This window comes from Trachypithecus francoisi, unplaced genomic scaffold (genome assembly GCF_009764315.1).
Source record: "Trachypithecus francoisi isolate TF-2019V2 unplaced genomic scaffold, Tfra_2.0 Lachesis_group2, whole genome shotgun sequence".
Lineage (NCBI taxonomy): Eukaryota > Metazoa > Chordata > Mammalia > Primates > Cercopithecidae > Trachypithecus > Trachypithecus francoisi.
Genome location: NW_022681465.1, coordinates 10368989 through 10391729, shown reverse-complemented (window position 1 = coordinate 10391729; position 22741 = coordinate 10368989). Strand labels below are relative to the sequence as shown.

The 22741-nt window shown below is 50.0% G+C and overlaps 1 protein-coding gene across 2 annotated transcripts in view; it reads right to left on the bottom strand.

Annotated features, from left to right (window-relative positions):
* Window positions 1–18501, bottom strand: part of ANKRD33B (ankyrin repeat domain 33B) — an 83802-nt gene extending 65301 nt beyond the window's left edge. The window contains exon 1 of one of the 2 annotated variants that reach the window (XM_033178800.1): window positions 17965–18501. In XM_033178800.1, coding sequence (XP_033034691.1) covers window positions 17965–18318 — 354 coding nt within the window. In that variant the 5' untranslated portion in view covers window positions 18319–18501. The remainder of the gene's footprint in view (window positions 1–17964) is intronic. The other variant, XM_033178799.1, reaches the window with a different exon arrangement.
* Window positions 18502–22741: the final 4240 nt, after the last annotated feature.

The following is a 22741-nucleotide window of genomic DNA, read 5'->3' as shown; positions in this document are numbered from 1 at the left end:
CCCAGTGAAACGTGGGAGACCATCATGGTGGACATCCCCTTGCTTGGGAAGTGACTGGATACAGGAGACGAGGAAGGCTGGGCTGACTCTCGGATTGTAAACATGGGTAGCCAGAAACGCAGGGACAGCCAGGACCAGTTCTGTACTTTGCAGCCCCAGTACAAAATGAAAATGCAGGCCCTGGTTCAAAACCATTAAGAATTTCAAAACAGTAACAGCAGAGCATTATACCAGACACAGGGCCCTTTTACGCACGGGCCTGTGGACTGCACAGGCTGTACACCCAGGAAGCTGGCCCCGGAGTCAACAGGAACACGTTAAGAAGGAGAAGCTGGGAGAAGACTGGCAGGAGGAACTCTGCACATGAGGTTAAATGCACACGTGACTCTTAGCAAAGTGGTCCAGGGCTGAGAGCTGGCACCAGCTGCGTGAGCCTGCGGAGGCTCTGCCAGCAGACAATGTTCCTATGGGAATGCATCAGTCAGGGCTCTCCAGAGCGACAGAACCAAGAGGAGATACAGACATAAAGAGATTTATTTTAAGAAATTGGCTCATGGGATTGTGGGGGCTGGCAAGTCCAAAATCTACAGGGCAGGCAGGAAGGCAGGCTGGAAACTCAGGCAGGAGTTTCTGCTTTGAGGCAGAATTTTTCTCCTCCAAGAAACCTCCGTTTTTATTCAATGGATTGAATGAGGTCTACCCAAATTACAGAGAGTAACCTCCTTGACTTTAAAGTCAACTAACTGTAGATGTTAACTATAGCTACAAAATACCTGCACAGAACACCTAGACCAGTGTTTGACTGAATATCTGGGTACTGTGGCCTAGCCCAGCTGACTCATAAAACTAACCACGACAGAGAGTAAAGAGGCCAGCCTGTGAAAAGCACCTCGTGGAACAAAGGAAGGGAAACCAGACCATCCAGGGGAGACCAAAACTGAGCAGTGTAAAGAAGCAAAAAGAGGCTCCCGGGTCCAGGGTGGGGGCTGTGGTGTCAGGATCCCAGACGCAGAGCAGTTCCCAGGAGCTAGTGTTGGCGAGCCCAGAGCACCGGGCCACTGTGCACCTTGAACAGGCTGCTCACACCTAGGACCCTGGTTGAGAGGCAAGGGGCCAAGGGAATCTGAGACTCTGCCCTGACATCCCAGCCCCGAAAGCAGGTTTGTCATCATGTTCCAATTCTGACAACAGTGCCCAAAACGCTTGGGGAGGAGGAGGCAGCCCTGCCAAGGTCATGAGAAGTCTCAGTGGGTTGGATGGGGAAGAAATCAAGACTCAAGGGGTAGGGCCAGGCCCCAGGCACAGATGCTTTCATGACACCCACCAATAAAGCCAACATATGCTGTGGAGAAGCTGCCTGAGAAGGCAGAAGCCCTGGGCTGGCAAGGGCAGAACCAGTCCACCCCAAGGCTGGAGGCAGGACGAGGACACAGGACCCACCAATTGGCAGCCCTTTGGCCTTGGGAAGCAGAAGATTTAGAGGACCTACTGGAGCCCAACCCACTGCCAAATGAGTTTGGGGTTTTGGGTTGGTTCTGTTTTTATGACAGGAGGGATCTAAATATGTTCATGAAAAGGAGGGAAAGAACCAGCAGAGGAGGCAGTGGGAGGAAGCCACTGACGAGACCTGACCCAGGGGCAAGTCCGGACCCAAGCCACTGGCAGAAGCAGATGTCCATCAACATCTGTCCACTCCCGAGTCCCTCCCAAGCCCCACCCCCGGACACCCCACCAAGGGCAAAGCCAAATGGCCTACTCTCCACAGAGCTGCCCCCACCTCAAACCGGAAGCAGGAGCAAGAAAAGAAAGAAAAGAGAGGAAGGGAACAGACAAGATCCAGAGAAACCAATCGCAAGCTTCTCTTCAGAAAAGAAAGCAGGAGAGAAAACCTGAAGGGTAGTGGGGTAGGGGCAGCGGGGCCAGGGGTGGAGGGGGCAAGAAACATCAAAATAGACGATGTCCTGAAAGCAGTCCATCCATGGTGCTCAAAGGTGAGCAGGCAACAGAACCCGCTGGAGGGTTTGCTCAACAGTGATGCTGACCCTGCCCCAACAAGGGGTCTAAGGTGAGGTCCCAAGTGAGGCTGGGTGGGGACCACACCCTGAGGACTTCTGCAGCGACAGGTCAGCAAACCAACTAGAGATGAATGAACGGACAGCGTGGCCCAGTGCTCAACACAGAATGAGTCAGACTTAGGGCTTTGCCTACTTGAAAAGACTCAGCCCCTCATCCTCCACTGTAATTGACAGGTAATTTACGGTGAGATACTGACAGGTAGAACCCGCATATGTCTTGCATGTGGCAGCCACTCCTGGTGGTAGAGTGAATGCCCTACTCTTTTACTGAGGAAAATATCAAGACAGGGTAACATAAAGTTATAAGGATCTGGTTCTTTCATAAAAATCCTCCCATAAGTCATGTAAATAGGCACACAAAGTAGACTAATGGTTGCTTAGAGCTGGAGGGGGTGGGGAATAGAGGGTAAAAGCTAAAAGGTATGTGGTTCTTTCTGAATTGATGAAAATGTTCTGAAATTAAGTGTGGGGACAATTGCACAATTCTGTGAACATGCTAAAAACCACTGATTTGTAGACATTAAACGGTTGAATTGTATGGTATGTGAATTCTGTATCAATACAGCTGTTATTTAAAAGGTTCCTTTTTCTTCACTTTGCCTTTCAAATTACTTCCTTTTATTATGCTTTTTGGGGATTTCCCATTACTTTGATCTTTTACATCAGGTTTCTTTTAAAAAAATTTCTGTTCCTAGTCATCCCGTGATGACTTTATTTTAATCATTTAATTCTAATCATTTAATTTTTTTAATCATAAGATAGAATTCCATCAATTTTTAGAGCTAGAGATAATCTATATGAGCATCGATTAATTTTTCCAGATAAAGACCCTGGTATTTTTTGAGTGAAAGTGGCTTCTTCAAAGTCATGCACAAGTAGTTATATTCAGAAATTTTTAAAAACTACATACCTCTTCTGCAACTGGAAAGACACTCAAAATACAGAATTTCAAAATTATCCCTTCAGCACCTGATATTGTGTTTTAATAAAGTTCAGGAAAATCTATTCTTTTCCAAAAAAAAAAAAAAACATTATTTCACAGGCTTCTTGGATTTTACTGATAGGAAACACAGCCTTCCTGACTATGTTAGAAGTCACACACCCAAACCAATCCATAAGAATGATATGAGTATTTAAGTATTTTCAAAGTCCCTCTGCCAGATTAAAACAAGGGAATTTAAAAAAAAAGAGAGAGTATCTTTTTTTTTCTTTTTCTTTTTTGAGACACAGTATCACTTCCCTTACCCAGACTAGAGTGCAGTAGCGCAATCACCACTCACTGCAGCCTTGACTTCCTGGGCTCAGGTGATTCTCCAGCCTCAGCCTCCTGTGTGACTGGGATTACAGATGCATGCCACATGATCAGAAAACTTTTGTATTTTTTTGTAGAGATGGGGTTTTGCCATGTTGCCCAGCCTGGCATTGAACTCCTGGGCTCAGGCAATCCACCCACCTCAGCCCCTCAAAGCGCGGGGGGATTACAGGCATGACCACTGCGCCCAGCCAAGAGTATCTTAAGTATTCTTAGACCCAATAAAGTTATTAGTAGAGTCACTATAAGTCACTGTCTCTAACAAATGAGATAGGTTTGGGGTTTTTCAAAATTAACTCAAAACACTTGTGCCTCATAAACAAACCCGATGGTTCAAATTTGTTCACACTTGATAAAATTTTAAAATGATTATTTCTATTAAAAAGAAATGGACCGTAGCTTCTCTAGCATATCTTAAGTAACTGAATTTTTTCAAGAAATGTATTTAATCTACTTTTCCCCAACTCCAATTCAGTCCCACCCTCCACCCCATAGGCCCTCTCTGATCAAGGGCTCTCCTATCTCCCAAAATCCTCCCAAGAAGATCTATCTGTCCTGTGTCCCCGTGTGGGCCCTGCCCCTGGCTGGGTGATGGCTTTCTTGTGTGATAAAAGAACACAGTATAAGGGACTAAGTTTAGTCCAATGCTTCCTTCCATATAATGTAACTTAACATGCTGCTTTCCTCCAAAGTCAGGGGCCAGATAGTGCTAAAGGAGAAATCCTGTGGTTGGTGGGTCCTTCAGTTTCTCTTAGGCAGCACTCTGTGTGCAGCCTCAACCTAAGGGTGGCCTTGTTCATAGGCAGGGTGACTAACTATCCCAGTTCCCTGGGGACAGAGGGGTTTCCCAGGATGCAAGATTTTCAGTGCTAAAAACAAAAACCAGGAAAGTCCCAGGCAAACCAGAATGAGCTGACTGCCTACAGGGCCTGTACTTGCAGCTGAAAGTGGCCTTCACCCATCACAGTGTGTGAAAGAGCCTCAGAGATGGCCTGGTGCAGTTCACCCTTCAACAGAGGACATACAGGTGACAAGGCACTGCCCCTTCCCTCACTCCTGAGGGCCCATCCCAGGCTATGCCAGCTTCCTAAAACGTGACTCTTACGTGTCTGGGGCCTTTGCACTCCCAAGGAAACATGTCCCCCAAAGATCTGGACCCTCCAAAGCATGGAGGTCAGCAGGGAGATGACTAAAGGACCCCACAGTGCAGCAAGGTGGGGTCAAGGTCTCCAGTGAGGTCAACTGAACCTGGCTGTACATGGAATTCATTTCCTAGAAACCTGCCCATTATCTAACACCAGAGACAAAAGCTGAATTCCCAGTGCCAGCAAAACTGACTGCGGAGCTATGTCACTGCTGCTATTTTTAGGAGATGACTATTGTCCCTCGAGTTTTAAAATGCAAAAGCTGTAAGGTCTAGAAGCAAACGATACAGACTGACCCTCCTGCTACACATGGAGAGGGCCAGGCCCTTTGGATGGCTGCCTTGACAGCGTTCAAGGGAAGCAGATGTGGGGAGAACCGGGGAATCCACCACAGTCACCTGTGCATAGCCCAACACCAGACAGAATCAGTCCCTGCAAGACCCAGGATGGACCCTGACTCCAGGGGTGTTTGCAGTAACTGGTACTCAAGGGAAATGCTGAAGAAAAGAGAAAGGCAGCCAGGCACGGTGGCTCATGCCTGTAATCCCAGCACTATGGAAGGCCGAGGTGGTTGGATCGCTTGAGGTCAGGAGTTCGAGACATGCCTGGCCAACATAGTGAAACCCCGTTTCTACTAAAAATACAAAACTTAGCCGGGTGTGGTGGTGGGTGCCTGTAATCCCAGCTACTCGGGAGGCTGAGGCGGGGGAATTGCTTGAGCGCTGGAGGCAAAGGTTGCAGTGAGCAGAGATTGCGCCATTGCACCACTCCAGCCTGGGCAAAAACAACGAAACTCCGTCTCAAAAGAAAAAAAAAAGAAAGAAAGAAAAGGGAAAGGCTTGTGACCATCCCCGGCACGAGCTTCTTCCCCCTCCTTGAAAAGCTCTCCTTATGCCGCTTCCGAATCTCCTCCCACCGGCGATAGGCTTCTGTTCCATTTCCTGGGCCAGCGTCTCAGGCTCCACCCTGCCGTCACCAGAGGTGCCCACAAGATGCACCAGAAGCCCCAGCACCCTCCTCTGCTCCCTTCTGGGCTTCTCCCCATGGCACTGGCTGCCACTTTTAACAGTTACAAAAGAGGCCTCACCATGTGGATGTGCTATTTTCTTAACTACTCCTCTTTGGTTAAACATTCACTTTGCTTCCACTTTTCCCCTTGGCTAAAATGGAACTAGCAGCACTGGAAAACCATCTGGAGATTCATTCGCCCCTAAAAACAACAGCTCTGTTTACTGAGTGTCTATTATGGCAGAAGCACGTTCTCTATAACTTACTCGTTAATTCTGCCTAGTACCTCTAGGAGGTGTTATTACCTTCATAGTAAGCCTCCCAATTTCTAGATGGGGATCTAAAGGAACCTGAAGATCAAAAGAACACGGGACTTGTCCAGGATCATGTAACCAACAAACTGGATTTCTACTCTAAGAAAAGTTCTAGAGCTCCTGAAACTTAAATGTATGTGCAAATTATTTCAGGACCTTAAAATGCAGATTCTCAGGGGCCTGAATTCCTGCATTTGGTAGACGCTCCCAGGCGATGCCAATGCTGCTGGCCCATGAGCCACAGCGAAGGTAGCCAGGTTCTGTCACCCAATATTTCCAGGGAGTCCTCTTCCCACCTATTAACAACTAGGTCTGACCCCACTTTCAGGTCCAAAATTTGATTGATTGATGGAAGCAAGGCTACAGAAAAAAGGTCATGTGTGCAGCCTTTCACGCTCATTCAACTTTTTATTTTGAAATAGTTACAGCCCCACAAGAACTTGTACCCTTCACCTGTCCTCCCCAAAGGTAGCATCTTGCACAATTACCATATAATAACAATGCCATGAACTTGACATTGCTACAATCCAAGCAGCTTATTCAGATTGCACCTGTATGCACACAATTGTGCGTGTGTGTGTGTGTGTGTGTGTATACGTCCGTCTATGCACGTAGCTTCCTGTAACCACCACAATCAAGGCACAGAATGGCTCTAGCACTGAAAGGCCCCCTCCAGCTACCCCTTTATGGTAACACTTCTCCCCTCCCCACCCTCGGCCCCAGCAGCTTCTGATCAGTTCTCCATCTCCACAACGGCATTATTTCAAGACTGTGACGTCAATGGAAGCACACAGCATATAACCTTCTGAGACTGGCTCTTTCCACTCCCTGTAATTCCCTGGCCTTCCTTTATTTTTAAATCAGCAAGAGTAAGTCAGTGTCCGTGAAGGGAAGCAGAGTGGCCTGGAACTGCTTGAATGTGCAGCAGAAGGTCTCTGGAGATGGTGTTAGCCATACTCTGGAAAGCTATAGGAAGCTCTCCAACTTAAATAGGGGACTCTGTCTGTCACATTTACCCTTAGCTTTAGCACTAAAGGACAGAAAACTGGTTTCATTTGCCAGGCTCTGTTTATTTATTCATAAAGGTAAGGCCCAACAATGGCATAGAATTAGGACTACGGGGAAGGAGTAATAAATCCAGCAAGACTTTTTTTTTTTTTTTTTTTTTTTGAGACGGAGTCTTGCTCTGTCGCCAGGCTGGAGTGCAGTGGCGCAATCTCGGCTCACTGCAACCTCCACCTCACGGGTTCAAGCGATTCTCCTGCCCTGCCTCAGCCTCCTTAGTAGCTGGGATTATAAGCATGCACCACCACATCCAGCTAATTTTTGTATTTTTAGTAGAGATGGGGTTTCACCATGTTGGCCAGGATGGTCTTGATCTCTTGACCTCATGATCTGCCCACCTCAGCCTCCCAAAGTGTTGGGATTACAAGTGTGAGCCACCCGCCTGGCCCGCCAGCAAGAGTCTTAAGTGAGAATTGTTTGTTTCTTGGAAACAGGGTTTCATTGTGTCATCCAGGCTGAGTGCAGTGGCACCATCCTAGCTCCTCCTGCAGCCTTGAATTCCTGGGCTCAAGTGATCCTCCCACCTCAGCCTTCCCAGTAGCTGAGACAACAGGCATGTGCCACCACACCTGACTAATTTTTAATTTTTTTTTTTTTTTTTGGGTAGCGACAAAGTCTTGCTATGTTGCCCACGCTGGTCTTGAGCACCCGGCCTTAAGCAGTTCTCCTGCTTCAGCCTCCCAAAGCGCTGGGATTACAGGCGTGAGCCACTGCACCTGGCCAGTTTTAAAATGTAATAGGATGACATTCTTATAGGATCTCTTTGTAATCTGTTATAACTGTGCTATAACCTGTTATCCTGTATTTTCAAATTTGTGCTATTTCTCTTTTTTATGACAACTATTGTCAAAAATATCTATTTTATGATTACTTTCAGAGAATCAGCTTTTGTCCTGGATCTATAATCTTCATCATTTCATCAATTCCTGCTTTTCATTTGATTATTTCCTTCCTTTAGCTTTTATTCTACCTATAATTTTCCTTCAAGATACCACTTTTGCTTTTCCCCACAAATTTTGATATGTAGTATTTTTATTACTTTTCAGCTCTAATTTATATTATGGTTTCCCTTTTTACCTAGGAGTTTACAATTGTGTTAGATTTAGAAAAAAAGAAATTAACCAAATTCAGAGAATATGGTGTTTATGATGCCACTTTTTTGCATTTTCTTGAGCTTGGCTTTACAGACTACTGGGCTAATAATTCTAAATCATAACCATGTGAAATTTTTATCCAAATTAAGTCAAGACAATTCCATATGTAAAAGAATACATAAATCCTTTTAATTAAAAGAAATAAGGGTGTAGAAAAGTTATTAAAATATGTGAACAAAGAAAATATGCTTCGTTCACAAAACGTGGCACTCTTTTAGACAGCCAGTGGATGATATGTGTGTATGTGTGTGTATACGCATGCTCACTCATGTTTGTTCATGTGTAAAAGACCCCATGGGCAAGGAAGGGGTTGATGGCAGTCACACAGACCTGAAGAGTATGACTGAGAAGATGCCCCTTTTAGTCGTGATAGGGAGTGGAGGGGTATGATGGTGTTACCTGTTTGTAGATCTGATGATGTCAGAGTTTAAGATAAAGCAGGGTGTCAGGAGTCCTTGATGTAATTAAGTATGTGATATGGTTTCCCTGTGTCCCCACGCAAATCCCATCTCAAATTGTAATCCCCACATGTCAGAGGAGGGGCCTGGTGGGAGGTCATTGGATCATGGGGGTAGATTTCCCCCTTGCTGTTCTCATGAGAGTGAGTTCTTACAAGATCTGATGGTTTTAATGTGGGACTTCGCCCCTCACGCGCTCTCTCTCTCTCTCATGCCGCCATGTAGTAAGACATGCCTTGCTTCCCCTTCACCTTTTGCCATGATTGTAAGTTCCCTGGGGCCTCCCCAGCCGTGCAGAAATGTGAGTCAATTAAACCTCTTATAAATTACCCAGTTCCGGGCAGTTCTTTATTTCTTTATAGCAGTATGAAAATAGACTAATACAGTGTGTATGTCCATAAAAGAATTGGAGGAGTTTTTTTGTTTGTTTTGTTTTATTTGTTTGTTTGGTTTTTGAGATGTAGTCTCGCTCTGTTGCCCAGGCTGGAGTGCAGTGGCGCGATCTCGGGTCACTGCAACCTCTGCCTCCCAGGTTCAAGTGATTCTCCTGCCTCAGCCTCCCAAGTAGTTGGGAATACAGGAGTTTGCCACCACATCCAGCTAATTTTTTGTACTTTTGATAAAGACGGGGTTTCACCACGTTAGTCAGGATGGTCTCAATCTCCTGACCTCATGATCTGCCCACCTCAGCCTCCCAAAGTGCTAGGATTACAGGGGTGAGCCACCACGCCCAGCTGTAAGAGATTATTTTTAAATGATGTCCCTGAATTTAAAGGACAGTTGAAGGTGGATTTTACTTATTTCTACTAAGTCAGAGATACAGAAATTGAGGTAGAAGTGAAATCCCACGTCACAGCTGGCTCAGTGGCAACTGATTGGATTGGAGTGGTGGGATTTGAGAGCAATTTCAAAGAAACCGAGCAACAACAATGTATGCTTCCAGAGGCATATTTCTGTCGGGTCTGATGAAACTCAGATCAGAAGCCAGCATCTGATCACACGGGAATGAAGAATGAAGCATTTCTCTCTGGCCTCTGTTTCTGGGATGCTTACCTGGCTCTTGAATTACGACCCATACCTCTAGCAAGGGACATTCCAGCTGGGAGAGGCACAGACAGGGAGGCCCAGGAAGAAGCAGGCATAACCATGTTGGCCTGTGCTCAGCAGAGGTGCCCAGTGAACGGTGTTAAGTGTATTCATAGTGGCACACTTTTCCTGAGACAAGGAAAGATAGAAGTCGTATTCCAGTGTCCACTTGGGGAACAGGCCCAGACCAGGCTGCCTGTCACTAATGCTGCAGCATGGGCAGTAGGTGAAGCCATGTGTTGTGGGGATGCTAAGTTTCAGACTCAGATTGCACTGGAACTGCCTCCTGGCTCCACCACGGAGCGCCTACAATACCTCCCTGAACCTGTGACTTCATCCATTCACCACAGACACCCACATCCACATCACGGCGCTCTGAGAGTAGAATGAGATGCTCTGTGCTAAGGCTTCTCAAAGGCTCCATTGCCTCCAAAGGCCCTGGCAGGTTTTGCTGAAAAGTAGGCCCTGACTCAGCAGGTCTTGGTGGGGAGGGCGGGGATTCTGCACGCCTAACAGGTTCCCCAGCAGGGAACCCCCTGCTCCGGGGCTGAGGACCCCACTTTGAGTTCAAGAGTCTGCACCAGTGGTTGTCAATGTTGGCTGCACACTGAACTGACTCTGGGAGCTTTAGAAAATACGGATGTCCTGGCCGGGCGTGGTGGCTCACGCCTGTAATCCCAGCACTTTGGGAGGCCAAGGTGGGTGGATCACCTGAGGTCAGGAGTTCGAGACCAGCCTGGCCAACATGGTAAAACCCCATCTCTACTAAAAATACAAAAATTGGTCAGATGTGGTGGCGGGTGCCTGTAATCCCAGCTACTTGGGAGGCTGCAGCAGGAAAATCACTTGAACCTGGGAGGCGGAGGTTGTAGTGAGCCGAGATTGTACCATTGCACTCCAGCCTGGGCAATAAGAGCAAAACTCCGTCTCAAAAAAAAGAAAAAAGAAAATACTGATGTCTTATCTCACCCTCAGATTCTCAGTTAATTCTGAGATGTGGCCTGGGCACTTGGACTTTTACAGACCTTTCCAGATGATTCTAATGTACAATCCAAGCTGGGAACCACCATCGCTGGGAGACTACCTGGTGCAAAATGCCTCAGAAATCTGGACTCACATTTTTTTAAACTTTGTTGTTGTTGTTCAAATTTATCCAAATTTTGTTTTTTAAATTTATTTCAGAAAACTATTAACTCCTTGAGGTGATGGATGTTTCCTCAATCTAAAAAATCAGAGCTGGAGATCAGGACTACGCAACGAAAAGCACGCTCTGGGGTCCAGGCGCAAGCCCCAGTATGGACACCTGTTGGCTCAAATAAATACTCAAGAGGCCAGGTGCGGTGGCTCATGCCTGCAATCCCAGCGCTTTGGGAGGCCAAGGTGGGTGAATCACCTGAGGTCAGGAGTTTGAGACCAGCCTGACCAACATGGTGAAACTCCATCTCTACTCAAAATTCAAAATTTAGCTGGGTGTCGTGGTGCATGCCTGTAATCCCAGCCACTCAGGAGGCTGAGGCAGGACAATTGCTTGAGCCCGGGAGGTGGAGGTTGCAGTGGGCCGAGATCGCACTACTACACTCCAGCCTGGGCAACAGAGTGAGATCCATCTCAAAAAAATAAATAAATAAACAAGTAAGATTTTAAAATAAGTACTCAAGAAACCCAAACGCAGCAGAGCCCCCTCTCCATTTCACACTGAAGATCAGGGGCAAAGTCACAGACTGTGGGGGAAATCAGCACTGTAAGTACAGACTTGAAATGGGTTATTCTACCTGTTCTGTTTGTTTTCAGATTGGCAGCTGACCAATAATAATAATAATTACAATATTATAAATACAAACACATTTATATCAAGGAATTTTTTTTTTAAACTCAATGCCTGTTTTCTCTTCTTTAATGAGTCCTAATTGACAAAAAAAGATATTTGGGTCATGTTGTTAAAGAATCTCATTGAAAAGAATAAAGGAGGCCAGGCATGGTAGCTCATGCCTGTAATCCCAGCACCTTGGGAGTCCGAGGCAGGAGGACTGCTTGATACCAGGAGTCTGAGACCAGCCTGGGCAACATAGCAAGATCCTGTCTCTACAAAAAATAAACAAAAATTAGCCTGGCATGGTGGTGTGCACCTGTAGTCCCAGCTACTCAGTAGGCTGAGGTGGGAGGTTCATTTGTGTCCAGGAGGTCAAGCTCAGTGAGCTAGGATTATGCCATTGTACTCCAGCCTGGGCAACAGAGTGAGACTCTATCTCAAAATAATATAAAATAAAATGAAGAAGCAATACCTGACAAAGCAGCCACACTGCATCAGTCAGAAAACTCCTGCAAAACCTACTGCCTCCTTCAGACCTCAAGCTCCCCTCCAGGGACTCCACGGCTCCCCAGCCCCAGCTCAAAAGCTAGAAGCACACTGCAGACCACATGTTCAGCCTGAGGTGCCCCAGAGGGAGAGCTCATCAGAAAACTCCTATCAAAGTCTCATCCTTATTCTGGCAGACCAACTGCAAAAATGGCTACAATTCTTCCCCTCCCTTTATCCACACCTCTTGTTATGTGACTTTGCATTGAGAGGAGTCTATTTTCCTATCTCTGGAATCTGGGCTTGGCCTTGCCGCTTGCTTCAGCAGAAGTGATACTGAACCTCAGCCAAGCTGAAGTATCATGAGGCCATATTTGCTCAGCCTCCTCTCCTGGAACCCTGCCCCTGCCATGGAAAACAAGCCGAGCCAGCCTGCTGGAGGATGAGAGACCAAATGGAGCAACGATGAGTCCTCCCAGTTAAGACTGTTTTGGTCTTGCCATTCGCAGCTGACCACTAGTTGAATGCAGGTGAATGAGCAAATCCAGCCTCCATCAGCTAAGCCAGGCCACCCCCAGCAAAACATTTACAGTTGTAAACACCCGTGAGATTTTGTAGCTATTTGTTAGGCAACATGATTGTGACCACAGATGACTGACACTCTTATATCAAAAACACATGGGGGCTGGGTGCAGTGGCTCATGCCTGTAATCCCAGCACTTTGGGAGGCCGAGGTGGGTGGATCACTTGAGCTCAGGAATTCGAGACTAGCCTGACCAACATGGTGCAACTGTGTCTCTACTCAAAACACAAAACTTAGTCAGGCGTGGTGGTGTGTGCCTGTAATCCCAGCTACTCAGGAGGCTGAGGCAGGAGAATCGCTTGGACCTGGAAGGTGGAGGATGCAGTGAGCTGAGATCACACCACTGCACTCTAGACTGGGTGACAGTGCGAGACTCCAACTCAAAACAAACAAAAACAAACAAACAAACAAACAAAAAACACATGGGCCTCTCTACTGCTGCTAGACCCAGAGCGCCCCCAACCGCCCACCTGCCTGCCGCCAAACCCACTTCAGCTGAGTCCTCTGACTCCAGCCCCTCGGACTCCCGGTCTAGCATTCTGCTCAATTTGCCCTCCTCATCCCCTTTCTCACAGTTCAAAATCTGGAGATGCAACTAAAACACTAGCAAACATGCATTTATTTATTTATTTTCAAACACGGGTTTTGTTCTGTCGCCCAGGCTGGGGCGCACTGGTGCAATCTCAACTCACTGCAACCTCCGCCTCCTGGACTCAAACGATTCTCCTGCCTCAGCCTCCCTAGTAGTTGGGACTACAGGCATTCACCACCATGCCTGGCTAATTTTTGTATTTTTTTTAGAGACGGGCATTCACCACATTGCCCAGGCTGTTCTCAAACTCCTAGGCTCAAGTAATCTGACTGCTTCAGCCTCCCAAAGTGCTAGGATTACAGGAAAGAGCCACGCCGCCCAGCCTAACATACATTCCTAAAAAGCAAAGCAAACCCCTCCTTTGTGCTTGCAGGCCCTTGGCAAGCATACAGAGGCCTGAGGCCAGAATTAACTTTCTGTGGTAACTAACAAGAACCAGAGAAGTCACTTTCTATGCTAATCAGCCCATTTCAGTGCACACACAGGCCATGAGCACCGAGGCCTGGTAAAGATGAAGCACTGTTCCAGTAACTGGAGTCTCATTTTAGGGGAAAAGTGATTCTGGAGTTTATAAATCTTTTTGAAGCATATAAAAAAATTAAAAAATAAAATAAAATAAAAATAAAATTTTCTTACATACATTTCAAGATAAAGCCCTGATGACAGCTATAAATCTATGAAAATTAAGTTTTAATTTTAAACACCGCAAGAGTAAAGGGAAACACCCACACTGGGTGTGATGTGGGCTTTGCTGACCTAACAAACCAATGGAGGGGCCTTTGGAAAACGTCACCCAGAGACCCTGGAAATTTAAATATGCAGAAGCGGGCCAGGCACGGTGGCTCACACCTGTAATCCCAGAACCTGAGAGGCCAAGCAAGAGGATCACTTGAGGTCAGGAGTTCAAGACCAGCCTGGCCATCATGGTGAAACCTCATCTCTACTAAAAATACAAAAATTAGCCGGGCGTGGTGGCAGAAGCAATCACTAAAGAAGCCGAACCCGAGTCGCGGGCGGCGAGCCGCCCCGCCCCCCTCTCCGCGGCCCAGGTTCTGCGAGACCGCAGAATCCCAGATACTTGGGAAGCTGAGGCAGGAGATTCACTTGAATCCAGGAGTCGGAGGTTGCAGTGAACAGAGATTTCGCCACTGCACTCCAGCCTGGGTGATAGAGTAAGACTCAGCCTCAAAAACAAACAAGCACAAACATGCAGAAGCAGAATCCCATCAAGACAGGAGTGCAATATTTTAAATTGAACACGTATTTGGGCCTAATTAAGTCCAAGAGCTGTCTGACATTTAAACTGCTCTTCTGCAACAATTAAAACTGCACACTTTGTTTGTTTTCACTGTCATCTCAAGAGCCACCAAGGCCATAAAGGTGAACTTCAGGTGACAATAAGTGGAAGAGAAGAATTAAGAAAAAGAATTATGGCAGCTTTCACTGCCTGAAGTCAGAAGGAACAAAACAACCATAAACCCAGATGACATCAGGAGCACCCTTTGAATGTTTCTGGGCAATTATTTGACAAATATTTACATGTTGCATATTAAATCATGCAATGCTTTTAGAGCAATAAATATTTTAGAAGGAAAATGGTGTCCTGAGCCACATCCAACATTCTATCAATCTCAGGAGGCAGGAGAGAATGCATTTTCTTAAACAAAACACATCTGACCCTTAGTTACCCAGACCAAATGGAATGCCTGTCAGCTCAGGCAAAGCTCCCTTCTTAAATGCCCAGAGATGAAGAGCTCAACAAGCATGTCCCAGAAAAGTTTAGACGCCTTTTGAGATCATTTCCTCCTAGAAGGCCGGCTGTGGGCTGTACCTGTGAGCTGTCATTCTGTTATTAATGCAATTACCCCTCCACTGCACCAAAGCTCTCCGGGCCTTCATTAAGGTTTTCACTATCACTAATCATGATAAGCTTGGAGACCAGGCTCCCCCCCACCCCCCGTCTTTGCACACACTGTTCCGTCTAACTCCTCTTTCCCCTAGATACCATCTCTGCCCAAACGTCACCTGCTCTCTAAATGATCATCCTATTTATAATTTCAGCCCTCAATGTCTGAATGCCTACATTACCCTTGTTCAGCTTTCAGGTTCTGTAGGCTTGGAAACAGAAAAGCATCCCAGGGAAGGTGCCCTTAAACCAGGAGCCTGCAGGCAGTGATGCAGGAGCCATGCTGCCGTCAGGCAGACTGGACACCATCATGCGAAAAGCAGTCCGTCTCCCAGTTTCCTAGGTCTTAGCTAGCTGCTCTTCCTCTGCAAGTTATTTTCCTCACTAAAAGGCTAGGACTCTCCAAGGCAGGGGCTGCTGGATTCAGCTTTGAGTCTGCTAAAGCACCTAGTGGGAGCACAGTAGGTTTGCAGCAAACTTTTGCAATGACTCACGGCATTGACCACAGAGCAGGCCATCAGGGCTTTGCCACACTTGAGTCTTTCAGCTGTTTTTCAGGAAGATGTCTGATCAACAGCCTTGAGGCTCCTGCCTCACTGCCCTCACTGACCCCCCAAAGCACAGAACACAGGTCCTGCTCCCGCTGGTCCAAAGATGAAGGAGTCCAGGGGTCTTTAAGTTAGCAGGCTATGTACGGGCCTACATCATTATTTTACGTGACACAGAGAAACAAAGTCTTCACTTCTGCTGTAATCAAGGGGGAAGAAAAGCAGAGAGAGAAAAAAGCCTTGCCTGGCAGAAGACAAAAAGCAAAACAAAACAAAATAAAACTGGAAGGTGCTCTCTTCCAAGCCAAGAGAAGGCAGGTGAATGAGAAACAAGATGGTGAACACAGGCCTGGGGCCAGGACTTCTCAGAGCCCTGTGGGTACTAAGCCATTTTATGCTCACATCCTAGGAGGAGAGGCTGCCATTATCCCTATTTTACAGATGAGGAAACTGAGGCAGAGAGCTGCTGGGAGGCTGGAGCTAGCCTCCCATACCACAGCCCTCCCCTGCCTCTCTGCTGTGTGACCTGGAGACTCAGTCTGTTAGGCTCAAGCCCCTGGGGATGGTTTACGTTGCTGTCAGTTTTCTCCAACGCAGCTGTTTTCAAACATTTATGTTTTGCCCCTAAAGCAAACATTATATAAAGCTGAGCTCAGTGGTGCCCTAGAGTGGGGACTGGGCGAACCAGGCCCCTCCTGTGCCCATTCCAGCCCACTGGAGACAACCAGGCTGCCCAGGAAGCGGGAGAGACCCACCCCACCTGTTCCTTTATGAGCTTGGTGGGGCTTCCTTTAAAGCTGGTCCCCATACCGGCTTCCAGAAAGCAAGGTTTCTGAGACACACATTTGGGCCTGAAAACTCACAGTTAAACCAAATGTAGAGCTTGAGAAACAGGCCCTAGGACTTCAGGAGGGGCTCCAAGCCCTAATCACATGCCAGCCAGGGCATCTGTCGCTGGGGCTGGGGGAGGGGGCACTGCAAGGGGAACGGCAGCAGGAACTACAGGGCTCCAGGTGATGCTACCCACGGGGACCCTACGTCTGGTCTCACTGCCTAACACATGACAAGTGCAGACCCTGCCTCCAAGTTCAAATTCTGTGTGATATGGTTTGGCTGTGCCCCCACCCAAATCTCATCTTGAATTCCCACGTGCTGTGGGAGGGACCAGGTGGAGGTAATGGAATCACGGGGCAATGTAGTACAAGCAGAAAGTGACATTCAAGGGCTTCCCATCCACCTAAGCCCAGCCCAAACCACAGTCAGGGCAAACCACCTGCCCCACCCACTGCAGGATAAACCAGAGGCACAAGGTCACCCAGATCCCCAAGTGAAAGCACATGTTTTCTATCAGCTGCAGGCTCCTGAGCAAAAGCATTTGCATTTGTGCTAGGCTGCATCTGCAGATACAAGGTACCTTGGGGAATATAAAAACCAGGTGAGAACGCTGCCATTTGCCCACTGAGCACAGACCAGTGGGCACTTGGCCACCATGGTCACTCTGCAGTTTTCCCTTGAAGTGCTTTGCTTGGTGGAAGGTGTTCCACCAGCCAGTCCTTCTCAGGTCTTCTTAAGCCAACTTTTTCTTTTCTTTTCTAAACATCTCTTGCTTTCTCTGAGTCTGGTCATAACGAATGGATAGCCTGTGCCTGCCTCCACGCCGCCTGCCCTACCCGAGTGCCCTACCCCCGCGGCTCTGGGGCTCTCCCCAGGCCCTGCCTCTGGGGAGCCCGGCTGTCTCTGGCTCGCGGAGGTGACCGTGCGGACAGACCAGTCAGAGATCACGTTGGCTGGTCGCGGCGCGGGCCACAACGCTCAGCGGAGGTGGGGTAGGGGACCAAGCTGTCCCGGCGAGGGAATAAACTGTTGCGTCCTAATCACTGCGACTAGAGAAGCCGATCTGAGCCCCAGCGTGTTAGAACAAGGGCAGCGCGAAGGACCCAGGGGACAAATGGGGCGCTGGGCAGGAGGGGCTGTCTCCTGCAGGCGAGGAGGAATGGTCCCCTGCCAGGGGCCTGGGGAAAGGTAATGATCAGGAGGGGACCGGGTTAAAGAAACCCCGCAAAAAGCCAACCCTGGATTGCAGCACTGGCCGCCAGCGCGAATTCAGTCAGGAGGTCCCTGGGGGCCGGTAAACGAGAAGGAGATGGGGTGAGGACGCCGGACTGGCGTTTCCTGCCGCGCTGCCACCGCGGGCAGAGCAAACTGCTCCCTCCCCGCACCGCGTCCCCCAGCCTGGGACGGGGAGGCCACCTAGGGCACCCCACACACCGCGCTCCCAAACAGCGGCGAAAAGGAGCTCTGGGCGGCGGCTGAGTGACCAATGGACGCGTCCGGAGCCAGGACCTGGGAGGCACGGGGATATGGTTGGGAGGAAGGGAGCGGGGCAGTGGGGTGTCCAAATCCTGCGGGGACGCCCGCTTACCCGGCCGTTGCGGTCAGTCTCCTGCGCCTCCTCGACGCTCACCCCGCGCCGCACCAGCGTCCGCAGCAGCCCCACGTTGTTGGCGCAGGCGGCGCGCAGGACAGTGGCCGCCTCCGGGACGCCCTCCGGGACGCTCTCCGCGCTCTCGACGCCTTGCTCCTCCTCGTCCTCGAAAGGGTAGAAAGAGTCGTCCGAGGCAATGCTGCGGGTGTCGGGCAGACTCGAGAAGTCCTCAAACTCTTCGTAGTCAGTGGGGTCCTCCTCGACCTGCGCTTCCCGGGGTGCGGACGGCGGTGGCGGGGTCATGCAGCGCGCCCCGCCGCCCTCCGGCCCGGTCCCGGCCAGCAGCACCATGCCTGCGGCCGGGGCGCGGGCCGGGGGCCGGGGCGCGGGCAAGGAGAGCGGGACGCGGGGCGCGCGCCGAGGTTCCCGCTTCTCGCTTCTGCGTCCCCAGGGAAGCCGTGGCCCGCGCGCTCCAGCTCGGCGGAAACCGGCGCCAGGCGGCTGCGCTCAGCGAAAAAAGTCTCGGGAGGCTGAGCGAGTCCCTGGGGTGGGCGGGACCGCGGGGGCTTTCCGAGGCGGGGCGGGGCGGGGCGCAGGGACACGCCTTCACCCGGGGCCTTCCCCGGGGCCCGTTCCTGGCCAGAGTTCAGAGCCAGGCACGCGCTCTCCCGAGCGCGGGGACGGGGCACCTGGCAGCGTTGCCCCGGAGCTGGGGACAGCTCGCGCGGGAGAAGCAGAAGCAATCACTAAAGAAGCCGAACCCGAGTCGCGGGCGGCGAGCCGCCCCACTCGCCTCTCCGCGGCCCGCGGGATGGGGACGGAGGTGGCAGTGGGGGGACGCCGGGGTTGAGCCGGCCTCCAGCTTCGGGAACCTCGGATCCCAGGAGCCGGCCCCCGCCGAGGGCGTCGGGCCCCCGCGCCAGGGTGGGGCCAGTCTCTCCCGCGGCTTCGGAGGTGCCGAGCGGGTTTTCTCCCTTCGGGGGATCCCGGGCTTTGGGGCGGACTCCACCCGGCAGCGGCTGCTTTGAGGCCGGGGAATCCCCGGGGCGCTTGGCGGGCGGAGGAGCCGGGAGCCGGAGCGGAGCCGTCCACCTGGGACCTGGGCCCGGGGAGCGCTGTGGGGGGGCTGCCACTCTGAACTGGGGGCTGTTGGCTGCCTTGGGGGAGTCCCAGCCAGGAGGGGGGGACGATCCTCAGAGTCCCCCGGTCTCGCAGAACCCGGGCCGGCCGTGGCTTGTGGGTTGGTCAGACCCTGGGATTGGGAGCGGGGTGTTCCGGAACCTCAGGGAGCATCTGGGTGGGAACGGACGACGAGGAGTTCCCCGTCCCCACGCCTAGCCTGTGTCACGTGCTGGGATCTGCGGATTCACCCCCGGAGGCTGCCCAAAAGAGCAAGGGCCGCGGGCGACAGCCGCAGTCCAGGCCCAGAGCCCCTCTGGCCCGGCCTTGCCCTCTCCCGGTCAGTCCTGGCGCCGGGGATGGGCGGGGAGAAGGAGGGCGTGTGAGGATTTGCCACCGGGAGCCCTTGACTTCGGGGTCGGAGGCGTCTTGAGCCAATCTTGGGGGAAAGTCTGTGTGCAAAGGCGCGGTGGTGCGCTCGCGCCCGTCGTAGGTCAAAGAGTGCGGAGGCCACCAGCCCTGTGTCCCCCTAGCCTCCATCCTTCCTTCTTTTCCCCCGATCTTGACAGCGTGTCCATTGGCTGCCAGCCGGTGGGAGGCCCTCGCAACCCCAAGGTGAACACAGCTAGGCGGGCGCAGCCGCTAGGGACAAGGCTTGTAGGCCCACGTGCCGCTGGGCAAGCTGAGGGGCACGAAGGCACCGAATCCAAAACAGCCGTGGGAGGTATAGGCTGCGGACAGGTTTAAACTGCGAAGCCGCTCGAGCCCCCGTGTCACACCGCACTGGCCCGACACGCTGTCCTGGTCGCCTGGTCTTCTAGTGTCTCCAGCAGGAGCCGAAGGGCCTGGTGCCGGCCCAGGACCCAGCATCTGCGGGGCGCGGGAGGGTGGGGCGCGCGGGAGCAGCGATTTCTGATGAAGACGCCCCAGCACCTGGGCGGCTCTGAGCGAGCGGCGAACTGAGCCTCCCTGGCCGCCTTCTCTACTCCGGGGATTCTTTCTGCAACCAAAAATAGCCCCCAGATTACAGTATATTCTTTACCTTTTTGTGTAACTGACCACAGTTTGCGTCAATTCCCACTGGGAATTTCCCCTTTCAAGGTTGAGGGTTGTTTCCAAAGGCCTGGGGTATTTACAATTTCAAGTGCCCCTTGAGGGCTCAGTTGGGTTTGCTGGACCCACTGTCCTCCCAGGGAGAGCACTGCGTCACTTTACAGCAAAAGTCCCGGCAGCGCGTCACCAGGGCCCAGGTGGACAGGACCAGGCCCTGAAAGGGGGGCACCACGCAGCCTTTTCTGGCCTCCCGCAGGCGACTGGTGTTCACTGACCCCGTCACTCAGCAAGGGAACTGAGGCTCTATCTTCAGCGTTACCACTTCCTTTTCTTCCTTAGAAATTTGAGTCCAAATAGCATTTGAATGTGTTTCCCCTTAAATATAAACGAAAATGTCATCGTCTGCTCCAAAGAAGAACTATCGTTTATAAGTGGTCCCATTCAGGATGCAAGCTGATCATTTTCCTGTCTTTTAAAAATAAACCGCTAGGAAGAAACAATAAACAAAAAATAAAATATGCTCCTTTTACAGCAAAGACAGTAGAGTCTGGACATTTCTGGAAGATGGGCTAAAAGAAACACAGAATCAGCCGGGCGCGGTGGCTCACGCCTGTAATCCCAGCACTTTGGGAGGCCGAGGGGGGCGGATCACGAGGTCAGGAGATCGAGACCATCCTGGCTGACACGGTGAAACCCCGTCTCTACTAAAAATACACAAACAAAATTAGCCGGGCGTGGTGGTGGGCGCCTGTAACCCCATCTACTGGGGAGGCTGAGGCCGGAGAATGGCGTGAACCCGGGAGGCGGAGCTTGCCACTGCACTCCAGCCTAGGCGACAGAGGGAGACCCTGTCTCAAAAAAAAAAGCAGAAAGACACAAAATCAGACGTGGGCATTTTTAGTAAAGCCAACATTTATTATGTGTACAAAATCTGCATAGGTAGGAGAAAGTAGCTTATCAAAACTGCCGACTCAGGATAATTTTTAAGTTAATAACATTCTGAGGCCAGGTGTGGTGGCTCATGCCTGTAATTTCAATATTTGGGGAGGTTGAGTCTAGCGGATCCCTAGAGCCCCAGGAGTTCAAGACCAGCCTGGGCAACATGGCGAAACCCTATCTCTGCAAAACATACAAAACATAGCCTAGTGTGGTGGCGTGTGCCTGCAGTCCCAACTACTTGGGAGGCTGAGGTGGGAGGATCACCTGAGCCTGGGAGGTTGACGCTGCGGTGAACCCTAATGGTACCGCTCCACTCCAGCCTGGGCAACAGATTGAGACCCTGTCTCAAAACAAAAAGAGAACATCTGAGAAATTATATTTCATCCAACTGTCAAGTTTCAATGAATTATTTTGTTATGATTTTGAGATATACATAGCAATTACACAATTTGTTCACTTAGTTGAATAATTTGTCTTTGGACCATTTTTTAAAAATTCAGCATTAGCTCAGTTATCTGTCTGTAACATGCGTTTCAAAATTACAAGCAGTGTGCTTATCTTGAAGAGAGAGAAAACTGCACACACCTGTAGGGCCTACCCCACCTTGGTCTGGAAGGAGGGAGGCAGGGGGAACCTAATGGTGAAGGAGCACACAAGTGTACCACAGTGTTATAAATAACCACAGTGTCATAAAATAACCAGATCCAGCACTTTGGGAGGCCAAGGTGAGCGGATCACTTGAGGTCAGGAGTTCGAGACCAGCCTGGCCAAGATGGTGAAACCCCATCTCTACTAAAAATACAAAAATTAGCCAAATGTGGTGCTGCACGCCTATAGTCCCCACTACTCAGGAGACTAAGGCAGGAAAATTGCTCGAACCTGGGAGGCGGAGGTTACGGTGAGCTGAGATTGTGCCACTGTACTCCAACATGGGTGACAGAGTAAGGCTCCATCCCCCTCAAAAAAGAAAAGAAAAGAACCAGCTCTCACCTCCCAAGGCTAAATGAAGAACTGAACGAGAGAGTGATTTCAAACCTTCCCACATTGTCTGGAGTTTGGCAACAGCAAGTGTTAACTTGCATTAGTATGAAAATTAAAGTATCCATTCGCCTTGATATAAATTGTTCTGTAGGAGCTGCTTCTCCAGATTCATTGCCTTATTTGCGGAGAGAACCAGCCCAGGTGAAATGAATGAGAAATGCAGATAGAAGGCAGTGCCGCTTGGGGTAACACCTGATAGTGATATCAGACAGACTGGCTTCCAATTATGGCTTTACCACTGCTAAGTGACAATGATAATAGTTCTAGATTTTGAACGTCTGTTACTGTGGGGTTACCAATCTCCTATTCTTAATGTTTAGGGTATTTCCAGCATTTTCCTTAGTGGACGCAAATGCACCTTTGTCCAGGTATTTCCTCAGAAAAACATCCCACCTCAAGTGGCTTGAGTTTTTTAAACCCCGGCATTATGTGTAAAAATTGTTCTCAGTGAGAGAGACTTAGAGAGCCATACCTCGAGCTCAGATGGGAAGACTCAGGGCCCTAAAGATCCTGTTTGTCTTCATACTGTTCTAGAAATGACATGACCAAATTCCTGTGTGAATTCTTAGAGGGGAACATGACAGCACTAACCTAAAGTAGATCTCATGAAATAACCATCTGA